This window comes from Cricetulus griseus, chromosome 3 (genome assembly GCF_003668045.3).
Source record: "Cricetulus griseus strain 17A/GY chromosome 3, alternate assembly CriGri-PICRH-1.0, whole genome shotgun sequence".
NCBI classification, from domain to species: domain Eukaryota; kingdom Metazoa; phylum Chordata; class Mammalia; order Rodentia; family Cricetidae; genus Cricetulus; species Cricetulus griseus.
In genome coordinates, this window is record NC_048596.1 from 11,106,052 (window position 1) to 11,133,943 (window position 27,892).

General features: G+C 38.9%; 1 protein-coding gene across 4 annotated transcripts in view; it reads left to right on the plus strand.

Moving 5' to 3' along the window:
• The window catches only part of Sorcs1 (sortilin related VPS10 domain containing receptor 1), a 513,824-nt gene that overhangs the window by 267,068 nt on the left and 218,864 nt on the right, over nt 1–27,892 (plus strand). For all 4 annotated transcript variants that reach the window (XM_027407047.2, XM_035441778.1, XM_027407045.2 and 1 more), the window contains exon 3: nt 14,526–14,625. In XM_027407047.2, the coding sequence (XP_027262848.1) occupies nt 14,526–14,625 (100 nt within the window). The remainder of the gene's footprint in view (nt 1–14,525; nt 14,626–27,892) is intronic.

Below are 27,892 nucleotides of genomic sequence, written 5' to 3' on the forward strand. Positions count from 1 at the left end.
TGAATAATTGTTAAGTGAATGAATAAAGGGACCCTGTCCCAACATTGGTACACTGAATTTCTAATGATTAAATTGACCCCAATAGGCTGCATGTATGCCTGGTTGCACAGAATCAAAGTCTTAAACTTCGGGCGAACATTTTCAATCATGTGATATCAACTCTTTAGATTATTCTGATGCTCCAAAATGAACCAAACCAAACCAGGGAAGAATATGAGTGCTTTATTTTCCATTTTACCCATCTTGAATCATGTAATAATCCAAGATAAGCACTAGAGACGTAAGTCATCTATTTATGCTTGCTGTTCTTCCAGAAGACCTAAGTTCAGTACCTAAAACCTATGTCAGTTGGATTACAACCCTCTAACTCTAGCGCCAGAGGGTCCAATGTCCTCTTCTGGATACCATTTCTCATATATGAGTTTGATTTCAGTTTGATATGGGTCTGTGATATGAACAGGCAAAACATTTTTTCTGTGTCCATACCTTCTGCTTTGTGTGTTTGTGTGAAGGTTGACATTTTCGTGCATTGCACACCTGTCATTTCTATCACATTAATAGATTCTTAAATGTATAGACTTCATGTACTGTTTTGCCATGATGAGTTGAGTTTACTTTTGCATATTTGATAATTTGTGATCCCAAAAATTACTTTGGCATGAAAAATAGGAAAATCTGAGGTCCCTTCATGTTTTGGTTCTGAAATAGATGCTTGTCTTGGTCTTATTTAAATCTTAAATACTTCTGTGGAACCAGAATGTTGAACTTAACATATCGTGTAAACACTAAGTTTTATTGATCCTAAAAATGTGTGATAGAGTTAAAGAGTCACTAAGAGAGGTAAAATATTAGATGAAGAAGAAGTACTTGGCCCTATGACAAATGTTTCAGTAAGCATAACCCTGTACAGTGCTTAGCTAGACTTCTATTTTTATTTTTTCACTACTTGTCACAAGGGTAAACATCAGTCATGAATCCAGTCATGCTCATTAATTATGCAAGTTCTTAACTTTATAATTTTAGTCACTACTTCAGCCATAGGATGTTTATAATAATATATTTGGGTCAAGCTTATAAATCTACAGCTCAGTTCACTCTTAGGAACTCAATATATGTTCACTATAGCGATTCATAATCTATTTAGAATAGTAGTTTAGTAGTTATATATAGAGGACAATGTAGGTTGTGAAAAATCTGACCTCGGTACAGTGATCAGTCTTTTCAGTTAGATCAGAAATATCTGGAATTTATATGTGTATCATGTAATAGAGTATATTATGAAAATAAAAGATATATCCATCCACCCAAGTTTATTTTACCACTGGAGCTAGTTGATGCATGTATTTTCCATAGCCATATATGCATGTTTATGCAAGTATTTGTACATGGACATGCCCATGTATGTGGAGACCAGAGGTCAACTTTAGGTGCCATTCCTCAAGAGATATTGCCTGTCTTGTTTTTGGAGACAGGGTCTCTCACTCATCTGTAGCATGCCAAATTGTGTGAGGCTGGCTACTCAATGAGCCCCCGCCTCTGCCTGTCCTGCCTCCTCAGCTCTGAAATTACAAACACACACAACCACACCCTGCATTTTTACATGGGTTCTGAAGATTCAACTCAGGTCTTCATTCTTACAAACTTTACTGTCTGAGCTGTCTCTTCAACCCCAATAGCTATATTTTAAGTGAAGGTAATATGTAATATATTCAAAATATATATATCACATATACTTATTCCTTATTGTGACACTAATTCCTGCAGTATTTACAGTACATAATTATCCTTACCAGACAGAAACTCATCAACTTCAGAGGAGTGTTTCTCTCCATTTCTGTTCCTGCAAATGCAAAAGTCAAAGGTAAAATTTCTCAACTTAGATTTTCTAGTGATAGCAGACTTTTCAGGGTAGTTAGTTGAACTCAGGTTAGCCACAGTGTTAGACTGTTTGTTCTTCTTTATGAAGTAGTTGCAGGAGAGAGAGAGAGAGATGGAGAAGAGTAAGCTCAAATGCACTATGCTTTCTGATAGAGTATAGAAAGGTCAGTCTGGCAGAGTGGAATATTTAGTAGACTAGAAAGAGGAATAAGAGTTCAGGTAAGTTACTTGGAGAACAACATAGTAGAGGGATGAATAGAAGTTCAATGAAGGAAGAGACATGAAAGTCCAGGTTCAAAGTACATAAATGAATTGTGATATAAAGAGGGGTGAAATGTAAACATAGCCCAACATTTGAATAAGTGAGTCTCTTAATACAGAAAACCACAGACAGTGATAGCACAATGCAGAAAAGACTGAAATGCCCCAGAAGAACAAAGACTGCTGCTTAATTGGCAGGGTCAGGAAAGGCATTCCTGGGAAAATGGCAATGAAGTGGAAACTCCAACGGTGAGAAAGAATACAGGTCCTCTGCCTCTGAAAAATTACTGGCTTGTCTGTTTAGTAGTGGGCATTAAATCCCCAAAAAATGGGGCTACAGGAGAGGCCATTATCTATAAAAATGAGTCAATGATACAATAATATAAAATTTCTATGTAAGCAGAAACAACACCTGCCTTCCCTGGGTGTGCAAATAGACCTAGATGGGAGGACACAGGTAGGAGACAACATAGTATACAATTGTGTGTGTTTGTGTTTCTGTGCATATGTATAAGACAGAAGTAATTATGGTTGACATAGTTACCAATAATATTTCTAGAGGGCTGGTGGTATGATTCAGTGGTTAAGAACTCAACAGTGCTTGAAGAGGACCAGGTTCAGTTTGCAGCACTCACACTGGGAAGGTCACAATTGCCTATAACTCAAACTCCAAGAGATCCAGTGTTCTCTTGTGGAATCCATGATCACTTTTATATGCACGTGTGTGCACACATGCGTGCACATGTGCATGCACACACACACACACACACACACACACACACACACACACACACAGCTAAAATAAAATAAGTCCTAAAAAAGAACAATGTGTCTATCCTTCTATCCTGTTTTGTTACTTTAATGCTGCACTGGGAGGCTTCTACTCGAATTCCTTTGAGTTTTTGTTGTTGTTGTTGTTGTTGTTGTTTTAAACCTATATGATCAGGTGTCAGTATAAACTTTGGTGATTTTCTTACACTAAAAAAATAGACTGTCAGTTATGCCCAAGATATGAGCAACACTTATCTTTAATATTCTCTGCATACTGGCAAATCTACAACAAAATAAGTGCCGCTATTTTATGCTGTATATTGGAGGGCCATGTTTTCCTTAGAGCAGTGCACTTTCAACACTAATCAATGCATCCAGCTAACTTATCTAACCAGCTCTGAATCAGTGGAAACATCAACATGAAGATATACCTAGAAGACTAAGGTATAAGAAGCCCAGAGAGATGAGAAGGTTTGAAATGCGTTAGCATATAAGCACCCCTCCCTTTAATTTAGTAAAACAAAAGTCTTTTTTTTTTTTTTGAGCTGCTACAAGTTCTGTAAAATGTAGTTTAGCAGGAGTATCTGCATATTGGAATTATATAACTTCCCTTAAACTCAGTATTTAAACCCCAGAGCTAAGTCTGGAAGTTAACTTAAGAAGCTTCGTGAGTCCGGGAATGGGAGGAAATTTGTTCAGTTCAGAATGCACCAGAATGTCTGTGCAGAACATTTAAATTATACGTTTAGGCTGACAGCAACTGTGTTTCAGGGAAGAATTCTTAGAAAGCAGGAGACAATTTCCTTCAGCTCCACGTCATCATTTGATGTGGATTGCCTATTATATTCTTGAGGTATTATGAAAAATGGATTTGGAGGTATTTTTTGACAGTGGGTAGGCTAATGGAATCTGGTGACTGTATTTAAAATGTGCAGGGGTTTGTTATAACATGGTAATAGAAATATCAATTGCACTGACAGGTTAAAAAAATCTGTCAATGAATGATAATGAAGTTATTTAAATGTCGACTCACTTGCAAACATTTTCAGAACCCTAAATTATTCTCACTGCTTTAACCTCACGCATCCTAAGTTATTAAGAAGAGGAGTCTGCAAGGCAGCCAGTGAGCCTTTGGCTTTGCTGGCTATTTTTATGCCACCAAATGTACAAGGAGCAATGAAAGTGGCTGTTCTTAATGATTTTAGGAAAGAAACAAAATACAGATGTCACAGCTGCATGATTTAGAGGTGAACACTGTTCCCCTCTCAGGATATCTTATTGGCAATGATTTGAGTAACGTCCGGAAGCTTCCCTTCTTCAAGCCTCACTTGGTAGCTCCAGTCATTGCTTTGTGACCTTGGCAGCATTTCTCAGTGTATCTTCCTCCTTCAGGGGTTGTGCTGCAGAGAACTCAGGGTTATTTGGGTATTTCTTAAGTTTGTTGACATAGCAGCTCAGCTCATTGCAGGTTCAGAATTTGTCCACTAAGCTCCAGGCATCATCCATCTCTCACAGAGGAAGGCACCTAAGGTATGTCTAAACTGTCCTGGAGACCAAGATGAACAAATACAGATGAACAAAAGCACGTTGGCCACCCTCCAAGAACTGAGTCATCAGAAAGATTGTGTGTGTGTGTGTGTGTGTGTGTGTGTGTGTGTGTGTGTGTGTATGAAAGAGAGAGACAGAGACAGAGAGGCAGAGAGACAGAGACAGAGAGAGAGAAGAGGCAGCTGGGGGTTGGAGAATTCTTTATTATAAATCACAAAACTCAGAAGTTGCCACCTTTCCTAATAACAAATGAGAAGAATCAGAAAATAAAACTCTTTAGTTACAGAAGTTAGGGCTCAGGGAAAAATACTGTCCCCTTCAAGGGCAGGTTAGTCAGATTGGCCTGGGCAAGTACAGTTTGCTAGTATACAAATACACAAGCAGAGACTTCCACAGAACAAATGCTGAATTTTGGGAAATGGATTTTAACTGAAGGATTTTTGAGCACACAGGTGGCTTAAGAGACCTAGGGACAGATATTGGTGTTCAAGCTTCAACCTGAAGATCAGAGAAGCAAAGCAGCCAAGCCAGTAGATCTTATCCCTACTCAGCTGAAATGGCAATCCTGTCCTTATGAATCCACAGAGACAAAGAGCCTCTTGTGCCCTCCTCCTTATGATCCTTTCTCTGCCCAGCCATATCCTACTGTCTCCACCTCCCTAGTGCTGGGATTAAAGGCATGTGATCCCAGGTGTTGAGATCAGCTTTGTGTGGCCTGATTCTTTTAGGAGTGGATCAAATTCATGTAGTCAGTGTGGCCTTGAACTAACAGAGATCCTTCTACTTCTTAATCCTGAGTCCTGGGGTTAAAAATGTGTGTTACCACTGTCTCATTTCTATGGCTTGAGGCTGGCAAATACATTTTAAATCCTCTGGCAAGCTTTAATAAATCATAAATAATATATCACCACACTTACACTCTTGTGAATTTTACCTACATGGTCCCTAGCACCTCCTTGCAATGAGTAGCAGACTAAGGTCTTTGTGCCTTTGCATTTCAAGAGATTGAAGGGAAAATATCAATCTCAAAATTGGCCAACACATTCTGTTCTCTTGTTTTAAATATTTGTACATATCTTATTGTTTGTCTCATTTCTCTTTTAAACATTTTACCCCAGCATATTAGTTGTATAATATAATGGTTTTCACTGCAAATTTTATTTTTAAAATATAGTTTTATTTATATTTACTCTGAGAATTTTATACATGCATACAAATTATTTTGATGATAAAACTCCAACTCATAGATACCTTCCCTTCACTGTGTCACTGGCCCCCACCTTCAATTTCATAAATTTATGTCATTTTATAAAATCCATAACTCAGAGAGTCCAGTTAGTGCTGCCTTTGTGCTTATAGGTATAAAGGTCATCCCCTTGAACACAGACAACATTCTAGGAACCTCATCCTGTAAGAAAATGACTTTCCCTCTTCTAGGAGCCATCAGCTTCCCAGAAACCTTAGCTAATGGTAGAGCCTGATAAACTTCTCTCCCAAGCATGCTGAGACTTTGCCAGACTTGGTCTTGTGCAAGTCTTGTGCAGACAACCACAGCTACTGTGAACTTATGAGTATAATGTCCCTGTTGTGTCCCAAGCAGTATCTTCATCATGATGTTATTAGATGTATAGCATTCTGCTCTCAGGAAGGCCTGGTCGCTATGTAAGTTTAAGTCAATCAGATGAGAATATGTGAGATGCAAACAGTCCTTGTCAGAGAGATGCACCATGCTGTCTCTTTCTTGTTGTCTGTCTGATCTAAGCATAGGAAAAGACTGAGATGCAGTGGTAAGTTCTTGGTATAAACACAGGCTACCCAAATCCTAAGAATCATATATAGCCTGGCTTATGTCCATTCTTCTCTGCATTATCAGCATGTTGCTTTATGCCTATGGACTACAGCAATAGTAATCCATACTACCCATCAGACTGAAAAAGAAAAAAACAAAAATGAAGAATAAAATCAACAGAATTTTGGAAAAACGCATGCACTTACTATTCTGAGTGCTATACTGGACAAAGTAGAAAAAAAACAGAATAACTATGGAAATATGAGAAAGACTAAAAAAGAAAAGATAGGGATTTTTGGAAAAAGAATCATAACAGAATAAATATTGACACCGATAGACCCATTCATAGACACAGCTACTAGTATAACTAAGGTAGGAGTCTCAACCTGAAGATTTTCAGTAAAAATCAAAGAAAAAGTAAGGATTTGAAAAACAAACAAACCAACTAAGCAACTCTGAATATCTAAGTACTGTGTGGTAACTATGGGCATGCAACATGAATGTCACAGAGATATCAAAAAGAAAAGAAATGGGGAATTAACAAAAAGGTATTAAGGCAAAAATATTAAGATAATTTGCAAATACATACCAAACACTAAAGCACATCTTTGAACTTCTAGAAACAAAGGGGATGATTTTTCAAGAAAAAAAAAAAACTGCACCTATCTAAGATCCTATTCAAACTTGATAAAACCAAGATGAAGAAAGAATATTGGGACCATGCAGAGAATAAGGCTAGCTTATCTCCAGACAGGTGATGATAATAGCTTCTAAAATCCATGTGAGCAGGAAGACAGTAGAGTGTAACATTTCAGGTTCTGAGGGAAGAGTACAAATACCTGCAATTCTATATCCTGCCAAATTACTCCTGGAAAGTGAAGGGGACATAAGAACTTCCTGGGACAGACACAGGCTGTGGCTCAAAATCTAGATGAACAAAATGAAGAGTATCACAGAAGGAGCAAAAGAAGGTTCAATTTTTATTCCTTTTCCTTTTATTATATGTCTAGTAGATATTAGTTTGCCATACTACAAACTATGCATTTAAACATAGATCTTTACATACATGTATATATAAATACTGTGTATTAGTTAGGGGTGCCATGACAGTATTATCCAGTAATTGCACTAGTCACAAACCAGCACAGTAATACTGTAAGTGTACTTGATTTAGTTGCATATTAATATTAAAATGTGACTTCAAAATAAAGGCTAGAATACCAGAGACATGTGTAGCATGAATAATAAAAACCCAGAGACAGATATTGGGGTTTAAGCTGAAGATTAGAGAAGTGAAGAGGCCAAGCCACCAGAGAGCTATCACCTCTACCAGTGCTGAGACCGAAAGGGTGATCCACCAAACCTCGGATTGCATCTCCAGACTGCACTGCTCCTCACCAGATCTCATACTGATGCCCCAGACTGCACTGAGCTCCTTATAGTCTCTCTAGTTCTGGGATTAAAGGCCTGAGTTCTGTTTCTCTTTTAGAGTGATTCATTCTTATGTTGCCCAGTGTGGCCTTGAACACACAGAGATGGATCTGCTTCTGTCCTGAGTCCTGTGATTAAATGTGTGGTCACCAATGCACAGCTTCTATGTCTATGGCTAACTTTGCATTCTGATCTCCAGGCCAGGTTTATTAGGTCATATACAATATATCACCTAAACAGTATATCACCACAGAGATGGTTTAGCAGTTCTAAGCACTTACTCTTCTTAGGAAGGACCTGAGTGTGGTTCCCAGCACCCATTTCAGGCAGTTCACAACTGCCTGTATCTCCGGCTTCAGAGCAACTCCTGTAGCCTTCACAGGCACATGGGCATGCACACCCCCCACCCACAAACCTACACACACACAGACAAAATTTAAAACAAATCCTTAAAAATAATCAAATCAATTCAGACTACAAAAGGAGAAAAAAAGTAAAAACCACACTAAATGCATGATTATAAACATACAACAGAGAAAACATGAAACAAAAATCAGAGCAAAGAACAAGTTAGTGAAACAAGTAGAAAAAAGTGACAAATATGAAATGTTGAGCTAATTATCAAGAGCTACATTAAGTGTTAATGTTTTGAATATGATGATGAAAATACTATCTATCAAAAGAGCAAGAAAGTCCATCTTAAGAGAGTGATTTCAGCTATATAAAGGCTTGCAAACATTAGACATAGATTTCCATTCCTTGTGTCACTGAAGGAGTTTCTACTTTCTTTTTAATTGATTCTCCTTTAAAGACCCTGTCCTTTCAATGACTATATGGAAAGTCCAGGCTTCCATCTATATAATGAATCTTCAGTTTCTATTCCTTTCTATAAGAAATGCTGAAATAGATTATCACATCCACCAGGTTTTTCTATCCCTTTTGATAGAGGCAGGTTATGGAGCCTCAGCTTATGTGGAACATGTCTCTTCTGAGCTTTAGACGAGTTATCGTCTGGTTGTCTTTTATTTGTAACATGTGATCAATATCCTTATTCATCTTAGAGAACTCTGCATGTGAAGAGCTTGGATCACACTGCTGACACTAAACAAAATCTGATTTTTATAATCTTATGTGTTATCATTCTTAAGCATGGCAGTCTATTCTGCAATGGAAGTCAGACAAACATATTAAAGTTGCCAAGCATGGTGCCACATGCCTTTAGTTCTGGCATTTGGAAGGCAAATGCAGAGGCTGGTGAGTCATCTCTGAGTTCAGAGCAATCATCTTCTACTGAGTTCTCGGCCTGTCAGGGCTACATAGTGGTGCTTTGTCTTAGAGTGCTGTCTCTCCTTCTTCCTCTCCCTCTCCCTCTCTCCCTCTCTTCCCCATCCCCTCTCACTTATTTAAAGATACAATAATAGCTTGTCATCTAATTAAATCAATTTTTTCAGTGATTGTAGATGGAGTTTCTTTCCTGCCTGGTCCTGCTGCCTTTTAGCCCCAAATAAACTCACAAGAGTCCTCCATTAATTATCAAATGTTTGACCAATGGCTGAGGCATCTTATTGGCTAGCACTCTCTTAATCATTAAGCTGAATCTACTAATCTGTGTATATCCACATGTCTTTGGGCTTATCAGTGATGGCCAGTCCCCTTTTATCCTAGGCAACTACATGGCATCTCCCTGGGCTCCTCTTTACCTTCTTCTTCTAGCATTGTCCTAGTCTAGTACCTCTGCCTAAACTTCCTGCCTAGCTATTGGCCAATCAGTGTTTTATTCATCAACTAATAAGTGAAACATATATACAGAAGGATATTCCCCCATCAAATGATTAAGATTTCCCTTGAGGGGACACTATGAGTTTTGGTAAACATTTTCCAAAGAATACATGATACACTCAAGGAAAATCCTTATAAAATTGAATAAATAAAGCTACCATTCAGGGGTTACTTATATGTACTTGTCATTTGTACCAAGCATTTTAAACAATTAATTTAGTTGACGAATGATTCTGAGTTTATGTGTTTTCTCATTTGATCATGTTCGGTGGTAACAGTGATGCTTGTCATATCCCTTTCTGTTCTTTTTGACAAGTAACAGAAGATGTTCTGATCTTGAAAAGATCAATACTTCCTGGGAGGTAGGTAGACTGCTTTGGGTGTGTTTTTTCATTGCTCATCAACTCATCTGAGTTCTGTGTATTTAGTGAATTGTTCTAAAAGTTACTATTAGGGCTTGCCAGAGGGATTAAAAACAAAGACTAAAATTAGGCAAGATTTTACTTCATTAAGTGGCCCATTTATTTTCCAGGAATTAATTTTTAAGCTCTCAGCTTCTTTGGTACTAGTTATTAGAGGAAGCAATGGTTTTTGTTTGTTTTATGTTGTCTTTAATCTGTAGATAGACCAATCTGTGAACAGTCTTCCAGATGAAAGTGTGTACTCCATAATATATTTTGAAAATGATACAAGTTGGGAATCCAAGTCCACATATATTCTAACTTAGATATGTCTATGTATGATACATATTTAAAACCCTCTGTTTTTATTTGTTTAAATAATCAAATAACCTCTTTATAATTATATTCACTTTGTGGTTAACACAGGTTGACATTTCTGCTTTCAAATTTTGCTTGCTTAAATTATGTTACTATCTTCCTTTCATTATGAAACCAAGTTTATAGTAATAGTTTTTCTTTTTCTGTCAAGAATATTGTGTTTCCCAAAGTGTAGTGTTTAAAATACTAATCACATTGTCTTTCACTTAAGAAAATATTCTGTAATCAAATAGATTAGAAAATGCTACATGAACTAGACAGGCAAAAGGGTTAGTATACAGTAGCCTAATAAAATTTGTGAAAAATTTTAAAGTAAAGGAACATTAAATTTTGCCTACACAAGCATTTACTATCATTTTGATTCTGAAAACTATCCTTTCCCCACTTTTTGAAGACATCATTTCACAAATTTAACAACTGCTGCATTGGCTCAAAATCAGCTTGCTGCTGAGTCTGTCTGTCTCCTCTACTCATTCCAAGTCCATTTTTTTCGGGTACTCCCATCGAGAAAACAGCACTGTGAAACCTATGGGTGTCAGGGATTATCTTCCAGGGCACAGAATCAGGCAGTCACTATTTGTCTACTTGGATGCAAGCTGCTTTGCATAGACATTGATCCAATACTACCTATAGTATTGGTGTTTGAACAAGGTTTTGAGAACCTTAGCATTGTCCACCCTAAATCTTTCTTGACTTGTGAAGCAAACTCATGTGTGCCTAGCTGAGAGGTTCTGGTCGTAAGGCTGGGGGAGCAGTGATTCAGATAATTGCAGTGACAATATGCCAGTTGGATTGCAAGTGTTTAGTGGTTTCACTTCTGTACTGCCATGCCAATGTTAGTTCCTTTATGACACCTACCAATACTTCCCTTACATTTGCAAGACACATGATAAAACTGTACACATTTGGGTGTGAAGATGTGTTGCCATTTATGTTTTACATCAATTCATTGTTATAAAAGCCATAACATTTAGACCATCTGCACTTCTGGGTGTGGAAAATTGATAAATGTTGGATCTGTTTTTGAGCTTTGGATAAACAAGATGGTAAAAATCACACAAACATATTAACAGATACCTTAGAAGATCCAGCCACATGGAGAAGAGATACAGTAAGGGTAATGTACTCAATAAAGAAGTATAAACCCTGGAAAATATTTGCAAATGTAAATATGTGAGGCTCATTCCATTACATCTTGCCATGGTAGGATACCAGTTAAACAAACGCATGCGCACATGTGCACATATATGCACACACAGGGATTAATTTGCACATGAAAAAATGAACAGGTATGCATGCATAAAACAGACACATGCACATGCTCATACACAGAGTAACACATGTGCACACACACACAAACACCTGCATGTGCTTTGCCCGAGGAACTTTAAAAAAAAATCCTTATTTAATATTGTATTACGTTTTCATTCAGAAATTATTAAAAAAAAACAATGTCTTCATTCCACCCATTATACACTATCCACCACCTCTCTAGGTGCCTATTCCAGTATCTCAATAGGATATTTAAGTCTCCTTTGTATCTTCAGTGAAGTATTATCTTTTCAACCATCACTAGCTGTAACTTACTAATGTAACTTACTAATGTACTGACATTGACACATTTCATATTTCTCTCACAAGCTCCCAGAGAGATAGACTCTGTATGTTTGTTTGTTCTTGAACATGAAGTATTGCTCAGACAATAGTGATGTGTGTGTGTGTGTGTGTGTGTGTGTGTGTGTGTGTGTGTGTGTGTGTGTGTGCATTTCCTGAATTTGCAAATGTAAATCTGAGTTACTCCATTGCATCTCATGTTAGGAAAATAGTTAAACATGAAAATGCCCATATGCACTTGAATGTACATACACACAGACAGGTAGATAGGCACACCCACACACACATACACACACACACACACACACACACACACACACACACACACACACACGCATATGCACACTTAGTTGAGAAAAGCTAACAAATTCTGGGAGACAAGGGAATCCTCGTGGAGAAATGCCAATTGAGGATGACTAGGGACAGAGTTGAAGACTCCAAACAGCAATTGTGGTCTGGATGAGGAAAGAAATCTTGAATATTTATTTGGAAGAAATATCATGTCTCCTCACATGTGGTGGGAATTTGAGGAGAAAAAGGATTGGTGTGGGAGGTATATAACAAGAAACATTTCTGTGTTTTGTGAATGAATTCTGAAGCCTGTCGTGCCATTCTTTGCTGCCAAAGAGATGTCTGTCTGACTGTGGAGGCCCAGGCACTGGTCCTGAGTGAGCCCAGATATGCACTGTGTTTGCATGGGCTCCTTTCTTGGCCCTAAGAGTCTGCCTACTTCCCCTTTTCTAAACTGTCCCATTTGGAAACATTCAAATTCTTTCAGGGAATTTTATCTAATGCTGATTCCTTCATGCCTTGGGATGCTCTCTAAGGCCTATACAGTCCTGGCTTTTTGGAACTTATCATTTGTGTAACATTTTCAGATGAGCTATACTAAATACTAAGTTAGAAAAATTCTTATTTCTGCAATATTTCTATAATTCTAAAATATTGCTACAATTCTTATTTCTATAATATCTTTACATAGCTTCATGGTTCTCATTCCTATTTGAAAGTCCCCTCTGTGGATGTGGTGTGTGTACATACTTGTGCATGAACAGTGATGGCAGGCAACAACACTTTGGATCCTCTCAATTGCTTTCTATCTTGCATTTCTTGTGTGGGTTTGTGTGGCCTATATTTATGTGTTCATGTGTGTGTATGCATGTATGAGTGTGTAGAAGCCAGAAGTGAACACCAGGTATTTCCTCTGTTTTTCTCCACCTTTTATTTTGAGGCAGTGTCCCTTACTGAATGTTGAGCTAATTCCATTGATACTGGATAGATAGACTGAGTGAGACTCCTGGGATCTACCTGTCACCCTGCACCAGACTTTGCATGGGTGCTGAGTTACTATTTGTGCTATCATGATTGTGTGGCAAGCACTTGGCTGACTGAGTTGGCTCTCTGAATGTAGGAGAGTGTGGCAGTTAATCCATCAGTCTCCACTTTCACTGGTTATGTCCTGTAGATGTTTGTGAGTCATCAACATCGAAAACGACTTAAAATGCTATTGTTTTGCTTTTGAAATCCAACCGACTTTTCCCTCTAAGTATTATTAATATGAATCTTGATCATTGCACACAGCACATTATACCCATTAACTTTTTGTTCCTTGTATGAGCTGTAAGGTACTTGAGAAGACATTGTTGCATTCTCCAAATGAGCACAGAGTCTTCTCCATTTTATTAACTCCACAAATACAGATGACACAATAAATTCCACTGTAAACTTCCTTTGTGAGAAAAAGGTTGCTGAGAGGAAATTATAGAGCTATATTCTTCAATCATGAGTTTTAAAAGCTGAAGGAAAATAAAAACAAGGTGGATCAGAGGGACAGAACCTGGAGTAAACTTTTCCATAACCCATTCATCAGCTGTTCCATTTGCAGGAGTCAATTGGGAATTATAAATCACTTTACTAGAATTCTGATAGCCCCTCCTCTGCTGTAACATCGATGATGATGCCATGGAATTAACACTGTAGACCACAAAGTAGATCTTCAATCAAAAGATTATTAAACCTAGTTTTGTTCAATCTCAATTAATAGCTTGCTGATAAGTGGTTAAATACTGACAGGACTTTACAAGAACCTCAGGGCCAAGAGTTGATGCCCTTCTAACTCAGACAGTTTAGGACTAGCATAGGGCATCAGGAAGGTTGTGAAAATCTATTTGTTCTGAAGACATTTTCCTTTCTTTTAAATAATGGACAGAGACCAAGACCAAATGACCTTGGATGGAACTAGCAATCTATACATTCTATGACCATGAATAAAAACATAATACGTAGACGAATAGGACAACCTGAATTTACACTGTGTCAGAGATAAAGTAAAAGTTTATGAATGCCATCTCTAACTAAAAATGCTTTTATTTTGTGGTCAATTCAAAGAGTGTCCTCATATCTCAATCCTTTTCAAGTAATCTCATCTATTATGCAAAGTGCATACTTTAAGGAGCAGTGAAGGGATGTCGTTTTAATTTTTACCAATTCAATTTAAATGCAAATGTTAACCACTCACATGATGCTACTGTGTACATAATTAAGCATCATTACATACTGCATGAATCATTTAGAAGCCTCCGGAGAGCCATTCTACTATGTAAAACATGCATTACACTGACAAGCAGCCAAATGACATATACTTCTGTGCTCATTAAAGCATCTTTGAATTACAGGTCAACCGATTATGGGACAACCTATGAAAAGCTGAATGATAAAGTGGGGTTGAAGACAATTTTGAGCTATCTCTATGTGTGTCCAACCAACAAGCGTAAGGTAAGACATGACTATATAGCTTGCTACTGATTCATGACATGACTCCTGTCTTGCTTTGACTAACCACTCTTGCTGTTTCAAATTCCACTAAAGTAAAGCTAGGATAAGAGATGTAAAACTAAGTAGGTGGGTTTTAAGGTGGCAACATGCCTGACATCTCATAATTTTACAGTTAGCAGCTGTGAAATTGAAGGTTGGAGGCCAGCTCTGTTGTTGCCATTTAAGAAAGGCAGCTGCAGGGACAAGTCCTACCATGAGATGGCTGCTGTCTGTCCTGCAAACACTCTTGGCTTGCCATTCTCAAGACTTAGAAAAAGTTTTAATGAAGCAAATAAAGATATCACCACACAAATGAAAGACAAGTTTCCAACACACACTCTTATTTTCTCTTGACATGGAATATATAGATTAGCTAGAGTTTCAGGGAAGGCATGGTCCCATACCAGTCAGGGAACTCCAAAAATTTAGTTTCTCGAATTATTCAGGTTGCACACCAATCAATGTCAGTATGGAGGTATGTCATGTCCAAGAGAGGGAAATTTGTGAAGAGGAAGTTTTAATCTTCACAGATCCTAACTGTTAACTGTTAACTGCCTTACTAATTATCATTCCTATTTAAGATGATAAATACCTCCCTTTTATCTCAGAGTTACAGGTGACAATCAACCATTTAGGCTCCTTGGCAATGGCAAATGTTCTATATTAGTCCTCTATGACTTCCCATACTAAGTGGGATGATTGTCTCTTCAGAAAGCTTTTTTCTCAGAAGAAAATCTTTGACTGTAAATGTGTCTCAAGGGTAGAGAAATGTTTTATTTTTTTATTTTTTATAGTATTTTCAATTTTTATTCAGTTTTTACCTGTATACAATGTATTATGATCATGTCTAGCCCCACTCCTTTCCTTCAACTCCTCTGGATACTCCTCTCCCAACTTCATGTCCTCTTCAGCTTTTTTTTTTATTAGAAAGAAAAGAAAATTATTTTACATGTCAATCCCAGGTTCCTCTCCCTCCCCTCCTCCCCTGAACCCCCAACTAATGCCCTCCCATCCCATATGCTTTCTGCTCCCCAGGGAGGGTGAGGCCTTCCATAGGGTGTCATCAGAGTCTATTGTATCCTTTGGGATAGGGCCTAGGCCAACCCACTTGTGTCTAGGCTCAGGGAGTATTCCTCTATGTGGGATGGGCTCCTAAAGTCCATTCCTATGCTAGGGCTAAGTACTGATCCACTACAAGATGTCCCATAGAATTCCAAGGTCTCCTCACTGACACCCACATTCAGGGGGTCTTGATCAGTTCCATGCTGGTTTCCCAGCTATCTGTCTGGGGTGCAAGAGCAAGAGCTGTTTCTGTGGGCTTCATCAGCCTAGTTTGCACCCCGTTGATCATCAGGCCTCCTTCTCTGCATCTGGATTTCAGTTCAGTTCAAGGTTTAGTGGTGGGTGTCTGATCCTACTTCCACCAGCTGCTGGATGAGGGCTATACGATGGCATATGAATTAATCATCAATCTCATTATCTGGAGAGGGTATTTAAGGTAGCCTCTCCTCTGTTGCTTATATTGTTAGTTGGTGTCATTTTTGTAGATCTCCAGACATTTCCCTAGTGCCCGATTTCTCTTTGAACTTATAATGTCTCCCTCTATTATATTATCTCTTATCTTGTTCTCTTCTGTTCTTTCCCCAACTCACCCTCCCTGTCCCATCATGTCTTCCTAACCCCTCCTCTTCTTTCCTTCAAGACTTCAACATAAGCCCAGCCACACTGAACTTATTAGAAGAGAAAGTAGGAAATACCCTTGGACAAATTGGTACCGGAGACTACTTCCTGAACATAACACCAGTAGCACAGACACTGAGATCTATAATTAATAAATGGGATCTCCTGAAACTGAGAAGCTTATGTAAGCCAAAGGACACAGTCAACAAGAAAAAATGACAGTCCATAGATTGGGAAAAGATATTCACCACCCCCACATCCTACAGAGGGTTGATCTCCAAAATTTACAAAGAACTCAAGGAGTTAGTCTCCAAAACACCAAATAATCCAATTAAAAAGTGGGTTGGTATGATAAATCTTTCTGCCAAAAGCCGCCTGAGCCCCACTGACACATGTGAGATTTATGCCAACTCTTCTGCCCGAGTTAGGCCCAAATGAATACACAGAAACTTGTATTAGGTACAATGCTGCTTGGTCAATGACTAGGATTCCTCATCTGTTAGCTCAGTCTTAATTATCATAAATCTATATATTTTATAAGACATATCTTATCAGACACCTTCCATTGGCGTCCCTCCTTGCCAGTGGATCACATTGTGCCACTGGAGGAAAAGCAGAGGGGAAAAGAGGACACTTCCTGTTTCTCCTTGCTTAAATATGAGTCTTCTTACTATGTCACTTCCTGCCTGGATCACCACTTCTCTACTACATTTCCCAGAATCCCCTTTGACTCCTAATCCTGTCTAACTTGCTGTCTCATTGGCCAAACAGAATTTTATTCAACAATCGATAAGATAAAAATACACAGAAGTACTTTCCCCATCAGTGGGGTACAGAACTAAATAGACAATTCTCAGTAGAGGAATCTAAAATGGCTGAAAGACACATAAGAAAGTGTTCAACATACCTAGCCATCAGGAAAATGCAAATCAAAACAACTCTGAGATACCATCTTACACCTGTCAGAATGGCTAAAATCAAAAACACCAATGACAGTTTATACTGGAGAGGTTGTGGAGAAAGGGGAACACTCCTCCACTGCTGGTGGGAGTGCCAACTTGTACAGCCACTTTGGAAATCAGTATGGGGATTCCTCAGGAAAATGGGAGTCAGTCTACCACAAGATCCAGCAATTTCACTCTTAGGCATATACCCAAAAGAACCACATTCCTACAATAAGGACATGTGTTCAACTATGTTCATAGCAGCATTATTTGTAATAGTCAGAACCTGGAAACAACCTAGATGCCCCTCAACTGAAGAATAGATAGAGAAAATGTTGTACATTTACACAATGGAGTACTATTCAGAGTAAAAAAAAAAAAAAAATGGAATCTTGAAAAAATTCACAGGCAAATGGATGGGACTAGAAGAAACCATTCTGAGAGAGATAACCCAGTCACAAAAAGACAGGCATCGTATGTACTCACTCATATGTGGATTTTAGACATAGAGGATTGCCAGCCTCCATCCCAGGCTGCCAGAGAGGCTGGTAAACAAGGAGGACCCTAAGAGAGACATACATGAAGAATGGGAAAGGGACAAGATCTCCTGAGCAAATTGGGAGCATGGGGGAGGGGGGAGGGAACGAGAAATGTTTTAACTACATATTTGTTTTATACATTTGTATTATCACATCCCAAATCCTGTCATGTGAACCTGAACCATCCAGGCCTTAGGAGAACAGATAATATCCACTAAGTTCCAAGAGAGTGCTGCCCATCATTTTCTTCTAAGCTGGTGCTGTTACACTGTTCTTTAGTGTCTCCTCTCAGAACTACCATTGGATACTGTTAGCATGTTCAGAATTTCCTGTCTTCCGGTCTGCCATGCTCAACTTGAGAATAACATCAAAAGCATCATGTGGATCCCAAAAGTTCCATCCTGCTTCCACCCCTGTTGCCCTGGATCAGGGCTCAAGTATCTTTTGATGCTACTCTCATATTTCTCAAATGTATGTGATATTAGAAGCATCAATGTAATGTTACTGTTCTCTCTGGTTCTAATCATGTCAATTTCTCTAGTAATTGCAGCTTCATAGATGGGCTTATGCTCTGCATTTAGGAGGCTTGAGTAGAGACCCACCTAAGCTCAACACTGAGCAGGTAACTATGGGGACTTACTTCATCAACCCAAGTACAGTGTCCTTGGACTTAAAGTAGGCATAATGATAGGACTTGCCTCATGACTACAGTTGTAAGGCATGTATGAAATTAGATGTTTCACATGCTCATCACAGAGCAATACAGGCTTAATCAATGTTTGTACTTCATTTTCCTTTCATACCGCCATGTTCCTCCTGCTTCATAAAATTATAGGGAGTAATAGTAGTGATTATCGCCTATAATTAAGAGTGTCCAGGAGAACATTCTGTGATAATTAGACTATTCTTCTAGGCTTTCTAGTGCTTTAGACACTAGCAACCTGCTGCTGGTGAGTATTTTAAATGTGACTAACATAACTGAGGAACTGAAATTTTTGCTCCATTTAACTTGAACTTGTATTTACATAGCTGAATTTGTCGAGGATCACAGAATGGGTGAGCACATCTCAGTGTGAGAGCTGTACCCTCACCATTGCTTTTTGACTAGCTACTTGGCCGTCATCAATAATTGCATCTAAACAATTTGCATCTGCTGTACACAGCCTTGGGATGTGGTGCTGAACTTCTAGTCTTCAGTTTCATAATGAGATTTAGTTGTTTTCTGGCTTCAAATTGATTCTTATCTCCTCTATTGATTTTAGTTCTAGTTCACATTTTTAGTAAATTTAATTTAACAATCAATAAACTATGCTAGGCAATAAAGTTTGAAGTGAGAAATACGGGCAATGAGACAGCTCAGTAGATAGAGGTGCTTGCTATCAAGCCTGACAACTGGAACACATGTGTTGGAGGGGAGAAGAGCTTGTCCTCTGACCTCCACACTAACATGACGCCATGGGTGTGACAAAAAAGCAAAGGAGAAAAAGCCAGCACCACAAATTCCAAGATCCAATACCATAGTGGTAAAAGCCAATGTGATGTCTAATTGAAAGAACTCTGAAATAAAATTCAGAAATCACTCTCTCTGCCTTGAATATATTTCTACCTGGCAGTTGATTTGGGCAAATCATTTATATTTGTAACATGTTATAGACAAGAGTGAATTTATAGCTGAAAGAGCCCTTAGAACTGTTCTTTTCCAGTGATTGTTTCGTGTTTGAAATGAACATGATTTTAAGATTATGGTGACAAATACTGATTGCAGCAATTTTTGTAGATGTTGGGTGCATGATGAAGGTCCCCAAACGAACACTGGTTTTGGGAGTCAGATTTAGTGTGGTTCTCTGGCTCAAATGGGTTACTGGAGACAAGAAGGGCTGTGAAGGAGGAAACAGAGAGCTATACAAAAGGCTACTAAGAAATCTAGTCTACCAAATGCACCCATTCCCATGGGGTACATGCTTAACAATGCTGACCACTCACTTGACAATAAACATCTGGCCAGGGACATTTAGGTGTTCTGAGTTGACACTTGTAAAAGCATATTTTTAGGAAAGGGGACCTTAAGCTGGGTGTTGGTGGCACACACCTTTAACTCCAGCACTTAGGAGGCAGAGACAGGCAGATCTCTGTGAGTTTGAGGCCAGAGAAAGTGCCAAGATAGGCTCCAAAGCAATACAGAGAAACCCTGTCTTGAAGCCCCTCTCAAAAAAAAAATGAAGAAAGAAAGAAAGAAAAGAAAAGAATAAGAACGAAAAGGGGACCTTGCTCTCCATGATCATGAGAGAACAGCTTCTCCAGGACTCAGGCTTCCCACATGCAGAGTTGGCCCCCTGATGTTTGACTCACAATGTTCCCCAGTAAACATAAACCAAGGCAAATGGAACTTTTGGAGTCATTGGGGTTCTGGTAGACTGAAGACTTAAGACATGATGAATGTTTTTTGCAGTGGTTCAAAAAAAATCAATAAAGTTGGCATAGCAATGTATTTGTGTAGTTTTTCTGCTTTTCAAGAAAATTTATCACCATGAAATATATACCTACTGATATGAAGACATTTGAACCAAAGGATAATAGCTCTGCAACACCTTAAAATGAGACTATGTTTTCCCCTAAATATTAGGTTGATGTAAAATGAAGAGGAGGAGACAGAGGGCATCATCAGATGTTGTTAGTCTAGGCATGCAGGATGAAGGCGCTCAAGCTTATTTCAGCTGGGGATTTCTGAAATTCCCCAGTGAACAGGAGACTGGGATAAAGGATGTTATTATGTCTTTTAGCTCTCCAGTGTGCTAGCTGACAAGTTGGCTTCTCCCTTCTTCCCTTCTTTGTTTTGCATCAGTGGGAACAATTGAAATCAAGCAGACAAATTCCCGAATAGCTGTCTGTGTTCCCAGAAACCTGTTTGTCTTCACATTCTTGTGCTATTTTTAGCTGTTTGTGAGGACAAGAGCAGTTCTTTAATCATCGTGGCTCAAACAGTGGGCATCAAGCCCTCTCTTTGCAGGCAGCTCGTTAAGGACATTGCTAGGATCAGAGTCCAGAATAAAACAGACCCTATTTACACTTTAAATTGACGATCAAACACTGTCTGTTTCTTTGTTGTTTGAGATAAATTACAACAGATTTCCTTAGATATGTCTGATATATTAAAACTTGTCACTACATCATATGTTAGTCTAGGATATCTTGAGTAAGAGAAACCCGCACCTAAGTATTATGTTCCCTCACTCATACATTCTTGTAGAAAGAATTCTGCACCTAGTCTCTGATATATGAGTGGTCTCAAAGGACAAGGCTGAGTGGTCTCCAATGCCAGAGGAGAGGCAGGGCACCTATCTGTCACTGTGTCTCTACAGGAGAACACTTCCTCTAGTTCAAGATAAACCCCTTGTAGCCTGTGTCTGCACAGGTTTCTAGGTTGCTCATGCAGTCTGCCATGAGAATGGATGATTTAACGCATACCTGAAAGGAACAGCTGTGGTCCACAGGGTAATGGGGAGAGCAGATATTCATGACTAAAAGGCCACCCCAGTGCGATGTTCAAATCTCCATCCCATCTTTAAGTTATCTCCCATGTTTATTCGTATTCTGCATAAAAAAGTATAGTTCTTTGTACTCTGACTTATTTATCAGTAATACTTGTCATTGTTCACCACCAACTCTAACCACCCTCCGAAGGTGCATGGAGCATCCTTAGGGATTAAAGCTACAAAACTGCCTGGAACTGTAAAGAGGGGGGTGTCTAGTTTAATTTTATCTTGCTGCAGTAAATTCATTTAGTTGCTATAATCTTGTGATCTCTGCACAGTGTTCCTCACAGAGACTTAAAAAAAAATCCTAGACAGTGTTAGATTTTTATTTCTTGTGTCACTTTTACATCCCTGCTCCCTTTCTTTTCTGTTATCACGTCTTAATTAATATTACGCCTGCTGGGAGATTCTTCTAAGGCTTTCACCCTATAAATAGGACCCTTGTTCCCCAGAACACATTGATCATCCTCGCTAGTCTCTTGGTACCTGCCAGCATTAAACACTGTTTGCATTTTCTCCAGATGTTTAGGTTTTAACCACCATGCTGCCGGTGGCACTTTCTAAATTAGTGTTTGATGATTGACTCACCAAGTCTCCCTGCTCCCCACATTCTGTCTGCCAGGCCTGCTTAGCCCTGCGTATCATTTATTTATATGGTTTACATGCCATGTGTGTGACTTGGGGGTCAGGGGAGATGTAGCATTTGTGAGATGCACAAATTTATTGCTGAAGAAATCTGTCATTGAACCAGATCTTAAAAGAAGGTGACTGCCAATAACTAATCATTCATTAGGTGGCTACAAAAATGGAATTCCTAATAAACAGTTTAGAAACTTACTTGCATCAGGCAAAAGAAAAGCAAAGATTTTGGGACCTTGAAAGAAAATGTGAGATGCTACTCAGTCCTTGTGATAGATACCACTGCACTGGTGGGTATGTGCTGTGTCTGATCTCCCCTTTGGAATGTGAGATCCCAAATGACATAAGCCACACTCATCAGCTTTCTGCTTGATTGCCCACATGATGATATAGCTCTCAACATACACGGTAGGTGCTCAACACATGGCTGAGCTTATGTCTGGAACTTGTGTAGTATGGTGGATTCCTGTTGTAACAGGCAGTGCCCTGTGAAGACAGCCTTAACCAATTTCCCCTTGAGATGAGTAAACAAGAGCAGCAGAGAATCCACATTGTTTTAGTCATTTCCGGGCCACGATGGATAATTGTATTTTTTCTAACTAAGAAGAGCACGATTAATCTTTAAAATGCCAGGACTTTGCATAGCACTCACTCCACATTATCTAGAGAGGCCAAGAGGAACTAGAGCGTTGTATAATACATCAAAGTGCTTATGTGACATTTCCCTCGGTGGGCACGCAGCACTTGCTCCCTCTGCCCCAGCTCTCTCATCTGTCCCTTTGTACACAAGCTCGCTGGTTTTCCTCTAATCTTATGAAAAGAGTATGTATTCCATTCATAAAGAAGTGCTGTGGTGCATGAACCCTGAGCCGAATGGAAGTGGCATTTTCAAAAACTTCAATGAAAGTGACTTTATTTTAGTGAATAAGTGCTTTCTACCCTCCACCTAACCTGAGCTACTGTTTCGGATGGCAAAGACCATCTCTTTTGATTCCTCCTGGTTATGTCTGAGTGTTTATACTGTTCTGTTCCATTGAACATCATCCAGCTTTCTTCCTGTGTGCTACAAATATAAAATCCAAGAAAGTATGCTTGTGTCTATGTGTATGTGTCTGCATATTTTTTCCCTATGAGTGATTTTCTTTCTGGCAGTATTCCATACCTTTGGGCTATAAACAAGCTATGACAGAGTTTCAGGAGATTTACCACTATAAGGTGGCCCTAGGGAGCCCCTGGGTTCTGAAGAACATAGAATGGAACATTCACATGTACAATTGCAAGCACAACAAGCACATATGTACACACACACACACACACACACACACACACACACACACACCTACCTGACCTTGGATATCCCTGTCTCTGTGTACCAACAATAGCCACTATTTTGTATCAATTAGAGCACTTTTATTGACATTCATTAAAAAATGTTCATAAAACCACTCTCTTCAGAAATTGAAAATTGGTTTTAAAACTGGTGTCCAGTATTTTTATAAATATGATATACATTTTATGGTGTTCTGGCTTCAGTTGATGGCTGTGCCAAAACCAAAACCAAAAGAAATGTAGGTGAGGATTCGTTTGGTCTTAGAGCTTAGAGTGATTGGTTAGAGCCAATCATTGAGGAATGGCTGGGCTAGAACTCAAGGTCATAAGCTGAAGACACAACTCTTTATAAACTTAAGCAGAAATGATAAGCAGAAACTATGAAGCAATGTTCCTTGCTCACTGGAAAATGGTATTTAGCTAGCTTTATTGTGCAGCCCAGGGAATAGCACCACTCACAATGGGCTGAGCCCTCCAAAATCAACTGACAGTCAAGATGGTCCTCTACAGGTGTACTCACATGTCAGTCTGACCCAGGCAATCTCTCCTCACCTGAACCAAAGGATGTCAAGTTCAATACTGAATCTGGATGTGAAAACTCACTTCCTTGTTTCTTCTTCCTTCCTTCAACATGTCACCTAATTATTCAAGGTTCATAGAACTGATCACACAAACTTAGATTTTATAGTTTTAATTTAGCTGCCATTAAAAGTGGTACTTAGTACTTTTTTGGTGGGAAATTCTTTTAAAAAGCATCCCCTGTTTGTTATTCCCCATTTGTAAGAATCTATGTCTATTACATTCAATTCATGCCCACTACACTGCTATATGAAAAAGTAATCATAAATCAGAGAATAAAATGCCAAGTTTCATGTATGTGAAGATCATGATTATGACTATGATTATTGAGGTTTTATAGTTAATATTTTAGTAACCACACTTGTGCTTAATAGATACGTTATATATTATTATAAATATTATAATATATATTATAATATATACATATATATGTAGCCAATTGTAGGGAGACATTGTAGCCCCGCCTCCTAGGAACCGCTACAGGTGTGCCTGGCTACGCCCATGAGGGCATGGTCAGGGGGGGTTCAGGATGACGTGTGGGGAATTCTTAAGGGGCGGCAGACACACGGGGAGCCCCTTCTCTCTGACCTCCCTAGCTTGCTGTCTCTGGGCATGCTCTGGCTTCTGCTTGGCCGGTATTACTTGAATAAAGATATCTTAACCTGTAACTTCATGTTAAAACCAACTAGATAAATAAATATGAAGATGATAAATAAACAGGATAATCTTTTCTAAGTTTATAATCTTTATAAAACTTTACTTAAATTTTGATATGACTTTTAACAAATAATCTTAGTAAAAATAATGAAACCAAAATAAGCCTTCTGCAAACTTTATGAAGTAAGATTCTCCTGAAAACTGCCACGTTTTGTTTTTCTGACTGGATCTTGGAAATTAGGAGGCACAAGGTGACCAGATTGTCACCGTGAAAGAATAAATACCCTGAAAAATCTGACTTTTTCCCATGTCTACAACCAACTCTTGTTCTTTTGTGAAGCAGATCTTAATCTACTTCTCTATCTTGCTACTTATTTATTTATTTTTGCCTCATCATCTGTCCTTATTAGAGCTCCTGTTTGCTGTAGTCTGTCTGCTGTACTGTTAAAAGTCTATCCATTACCCTTTTAGGAGGTCAGATGCATCTTTTTAGGTTAGCCCCAAGTTATGCTCTGTTGTGGAAAATGGTTAGAGTTCTTTTCAACACTCAGATCTGTTTGCTTTCTGCACACTCCCTGTGGCTTCTCAGGGGTTTCCATCATCCGGTGTTTGACATACTGTTTCTGGAACATTTGTTTCTAGTGAGTAGCCTGGGCTGCTCTCATGATGGATGGAAATGAAAGCGTAGACCCCTGCAGGAAATCTGCCATATTTACCTGGGTGGGGATGCCTCTCTCTAATGGACAAGAGCTGCCCCAAGCATTGTCATGATGCTGTCAATCAAAGAGAGTCAATGTGGAGGAATCTTTTATGAAACCACTTCTTCTGCCCTGGAGAAATTAAAGTGACTACCTGCAGCCTCAGGGACTAAATGGATTTTCTATTGAAACATTTTCGTCGCTGCTGTTGACCTGTCTTTTCTCTTAAAGAAGTCTTCCTTTGAAAGATCACCTCACTGTTCCTCTAGACGTGCATTTTCCTGACTTACTGGCCCCTGACCTCTAATGTGCATCTGGTCTCCTAATGTTTCAACTATGTGAAATAAATTTAGCAGAATGAAAGAACTATAGCTTACAGGATAATAAAACAGGCTTAGTCAGATATTCAGAGGTAAAAGGCTGTCAGCAGAGAGTATGCAATGCGCTCGTTAGCAGAGATGTCCACTTTGATTGTTTACAACTATCTTTATTTTGAAGGGGGACTAGACCACTACACATTGCCATGATTGGCCACATCTGCCACAAGAAAACAAGCATGCCTGTAGTGGAGAAAAGGACAATGTGGATGAATCTGAAAAATGAAAACAGTCTGATTACACACACCTCTCACAGAGAAGAGGCATGGCCAATATGGCACAGATGGGTGAAGCCAAGAAGGATGGTGGCAGAGATTGCTATAAGAACTGGAGGAAACACAATAGCAGTGTAAGTGAATACAAGGCGTGCCAAGGACAATGGGTAGAGAAAAAGAAGTCATAAAACAGCAAATATTTTCAGCAGTAGTGTTAAGCAATCCCTTGAGATGTCTCTGAGAAAGGAGGGCTAATTTAGCAAGACCTTATTAAGGTTTTCAGAGGGAGTACAATTTACCCTTATCTCTCTGTTCTTCCTGAGTGGTTTCAAATGGGTAAATGATGTCTGTGGCTGTCTCTGAAACTGGTTCACCAGGAAGGAGAGCACAGTTATGCTTCCAGTGTGTGCCTGTGGCAAGCCTTGATCTAGGCTCCCCTGTGGCCCCCTTATAGAGGCAGATTCAAATATAAACTGGGGCCTTTCCCTACAAACTTCTATCCTTCGAATGCTGTCTCCTTAATGTGCATCCCATTTCTCCCCCATGTCTTCTTACGTTTCCACACACTACTTGCTTTTTCTGCGTGTGTCTATCACTCTGAAGCTATGTTTTATTGAAGTTAGCCATGTATTTCCGCTCAGTGCCTTTATTAGTCTTGGGCTCTTAGAATGGACCATTTCTGACTTTGCATGCCATGTAAGCCATGTCCTAGCTGGATACTCTGGGCTTTATTTATTGACTAGTTTGCTTCAACTCTTTCTGTGGTATTTTTCTCCTATTTAAAGTAAAATGTTGCAATTGTGTCAACATCAGAAGACAAGAGTCAAAACAAGCAGTGTACCTGAACACAGCAAGCATTTAGAAAATGTTAGTCTTCTTGTCATTTGTCAATAAATAGTTAAAATGTGTCTGTTTTGTACCCATCCGGTTTTAGAGAACTAGGATCTAGAAAAGAAACATATGACATCATTCTAGCTCCTAAAGATCACACAGACTCATAAAGAAAACAAACATACAGTCATTTCCAGTTCAGAAATTACACATTATAATAGCTGTGTACACACAGCACTGTCCCTGGGGAATCCAAGAGTCTTTCATAGAGATGCAAATATTTGTCAAATGAGAAAGGAAAAAGAAGATGTAAACTGTCTTTTAGTGCATTGCTGCAAGAAAAATGATGTTCACAGAGCACCACGGATCACTTGGAGTGATTTGCAATTTTCAGTGTCTATTCTGAGACTCAAAACATGGTGATTTCCAGCCAAGCATTGGTGGCGCACACCTTTAATCCCAGCACTGGGAAGGCAGAGGCAGGTGGAACTCTGTGAGTTCGAGACAAGCCTGGTCTACAAGAGCTAGTTCCAGGACAGCCTCCAAAGCTACAGAGAAACCCAGTCTTGAAAAACAAAACCAAACAAACAAACAAACAAACAAAAACATGCTGATTTCCATTACTATTTAACCATTATGACTAACTGGACCTCCCCAACATATCTTTGTGGCCATGTCAATTATAAGTCTAATGTAATAATGAAATTTATTTCTAATTTTACAAGCTTTTATACTGTCTTGAATATAAAATCCGGAAATGGACAATGCTCACATTATTGATATTGAACTAATACATATAAAAAAATCCTTTTCTAGATTTGATGTATTTGTCACTTAACTAAATGATCAGTTAGAACCATTGATAAGCACTGAATATAAAATATCAAGGACAAAAAATTAGCTCACATTTATGCCTAATTTTTCCAGATTTTTTGAAAGATTAAATGAACGTAAACATAAGATATGTGTTCCCTCACTCACAAGTGACCTTACGGTGTTTACCATCCCATTGCAAGAATTTGATTACATTGTACAAGATGGTAGATGCCATAATAAGGACCCTAAGAATTTGGAGGGAACTGTAAGCTAGGATTGTCATGAAGCCATCATGAGAGCGCTGCACTTGGTCAGTGAAGAGGGTGGCTGTTACATGGTATCTTAGCTTTAAGTACCAACTTGACCCAGCATAGGCTCATCTGTGAAGAGA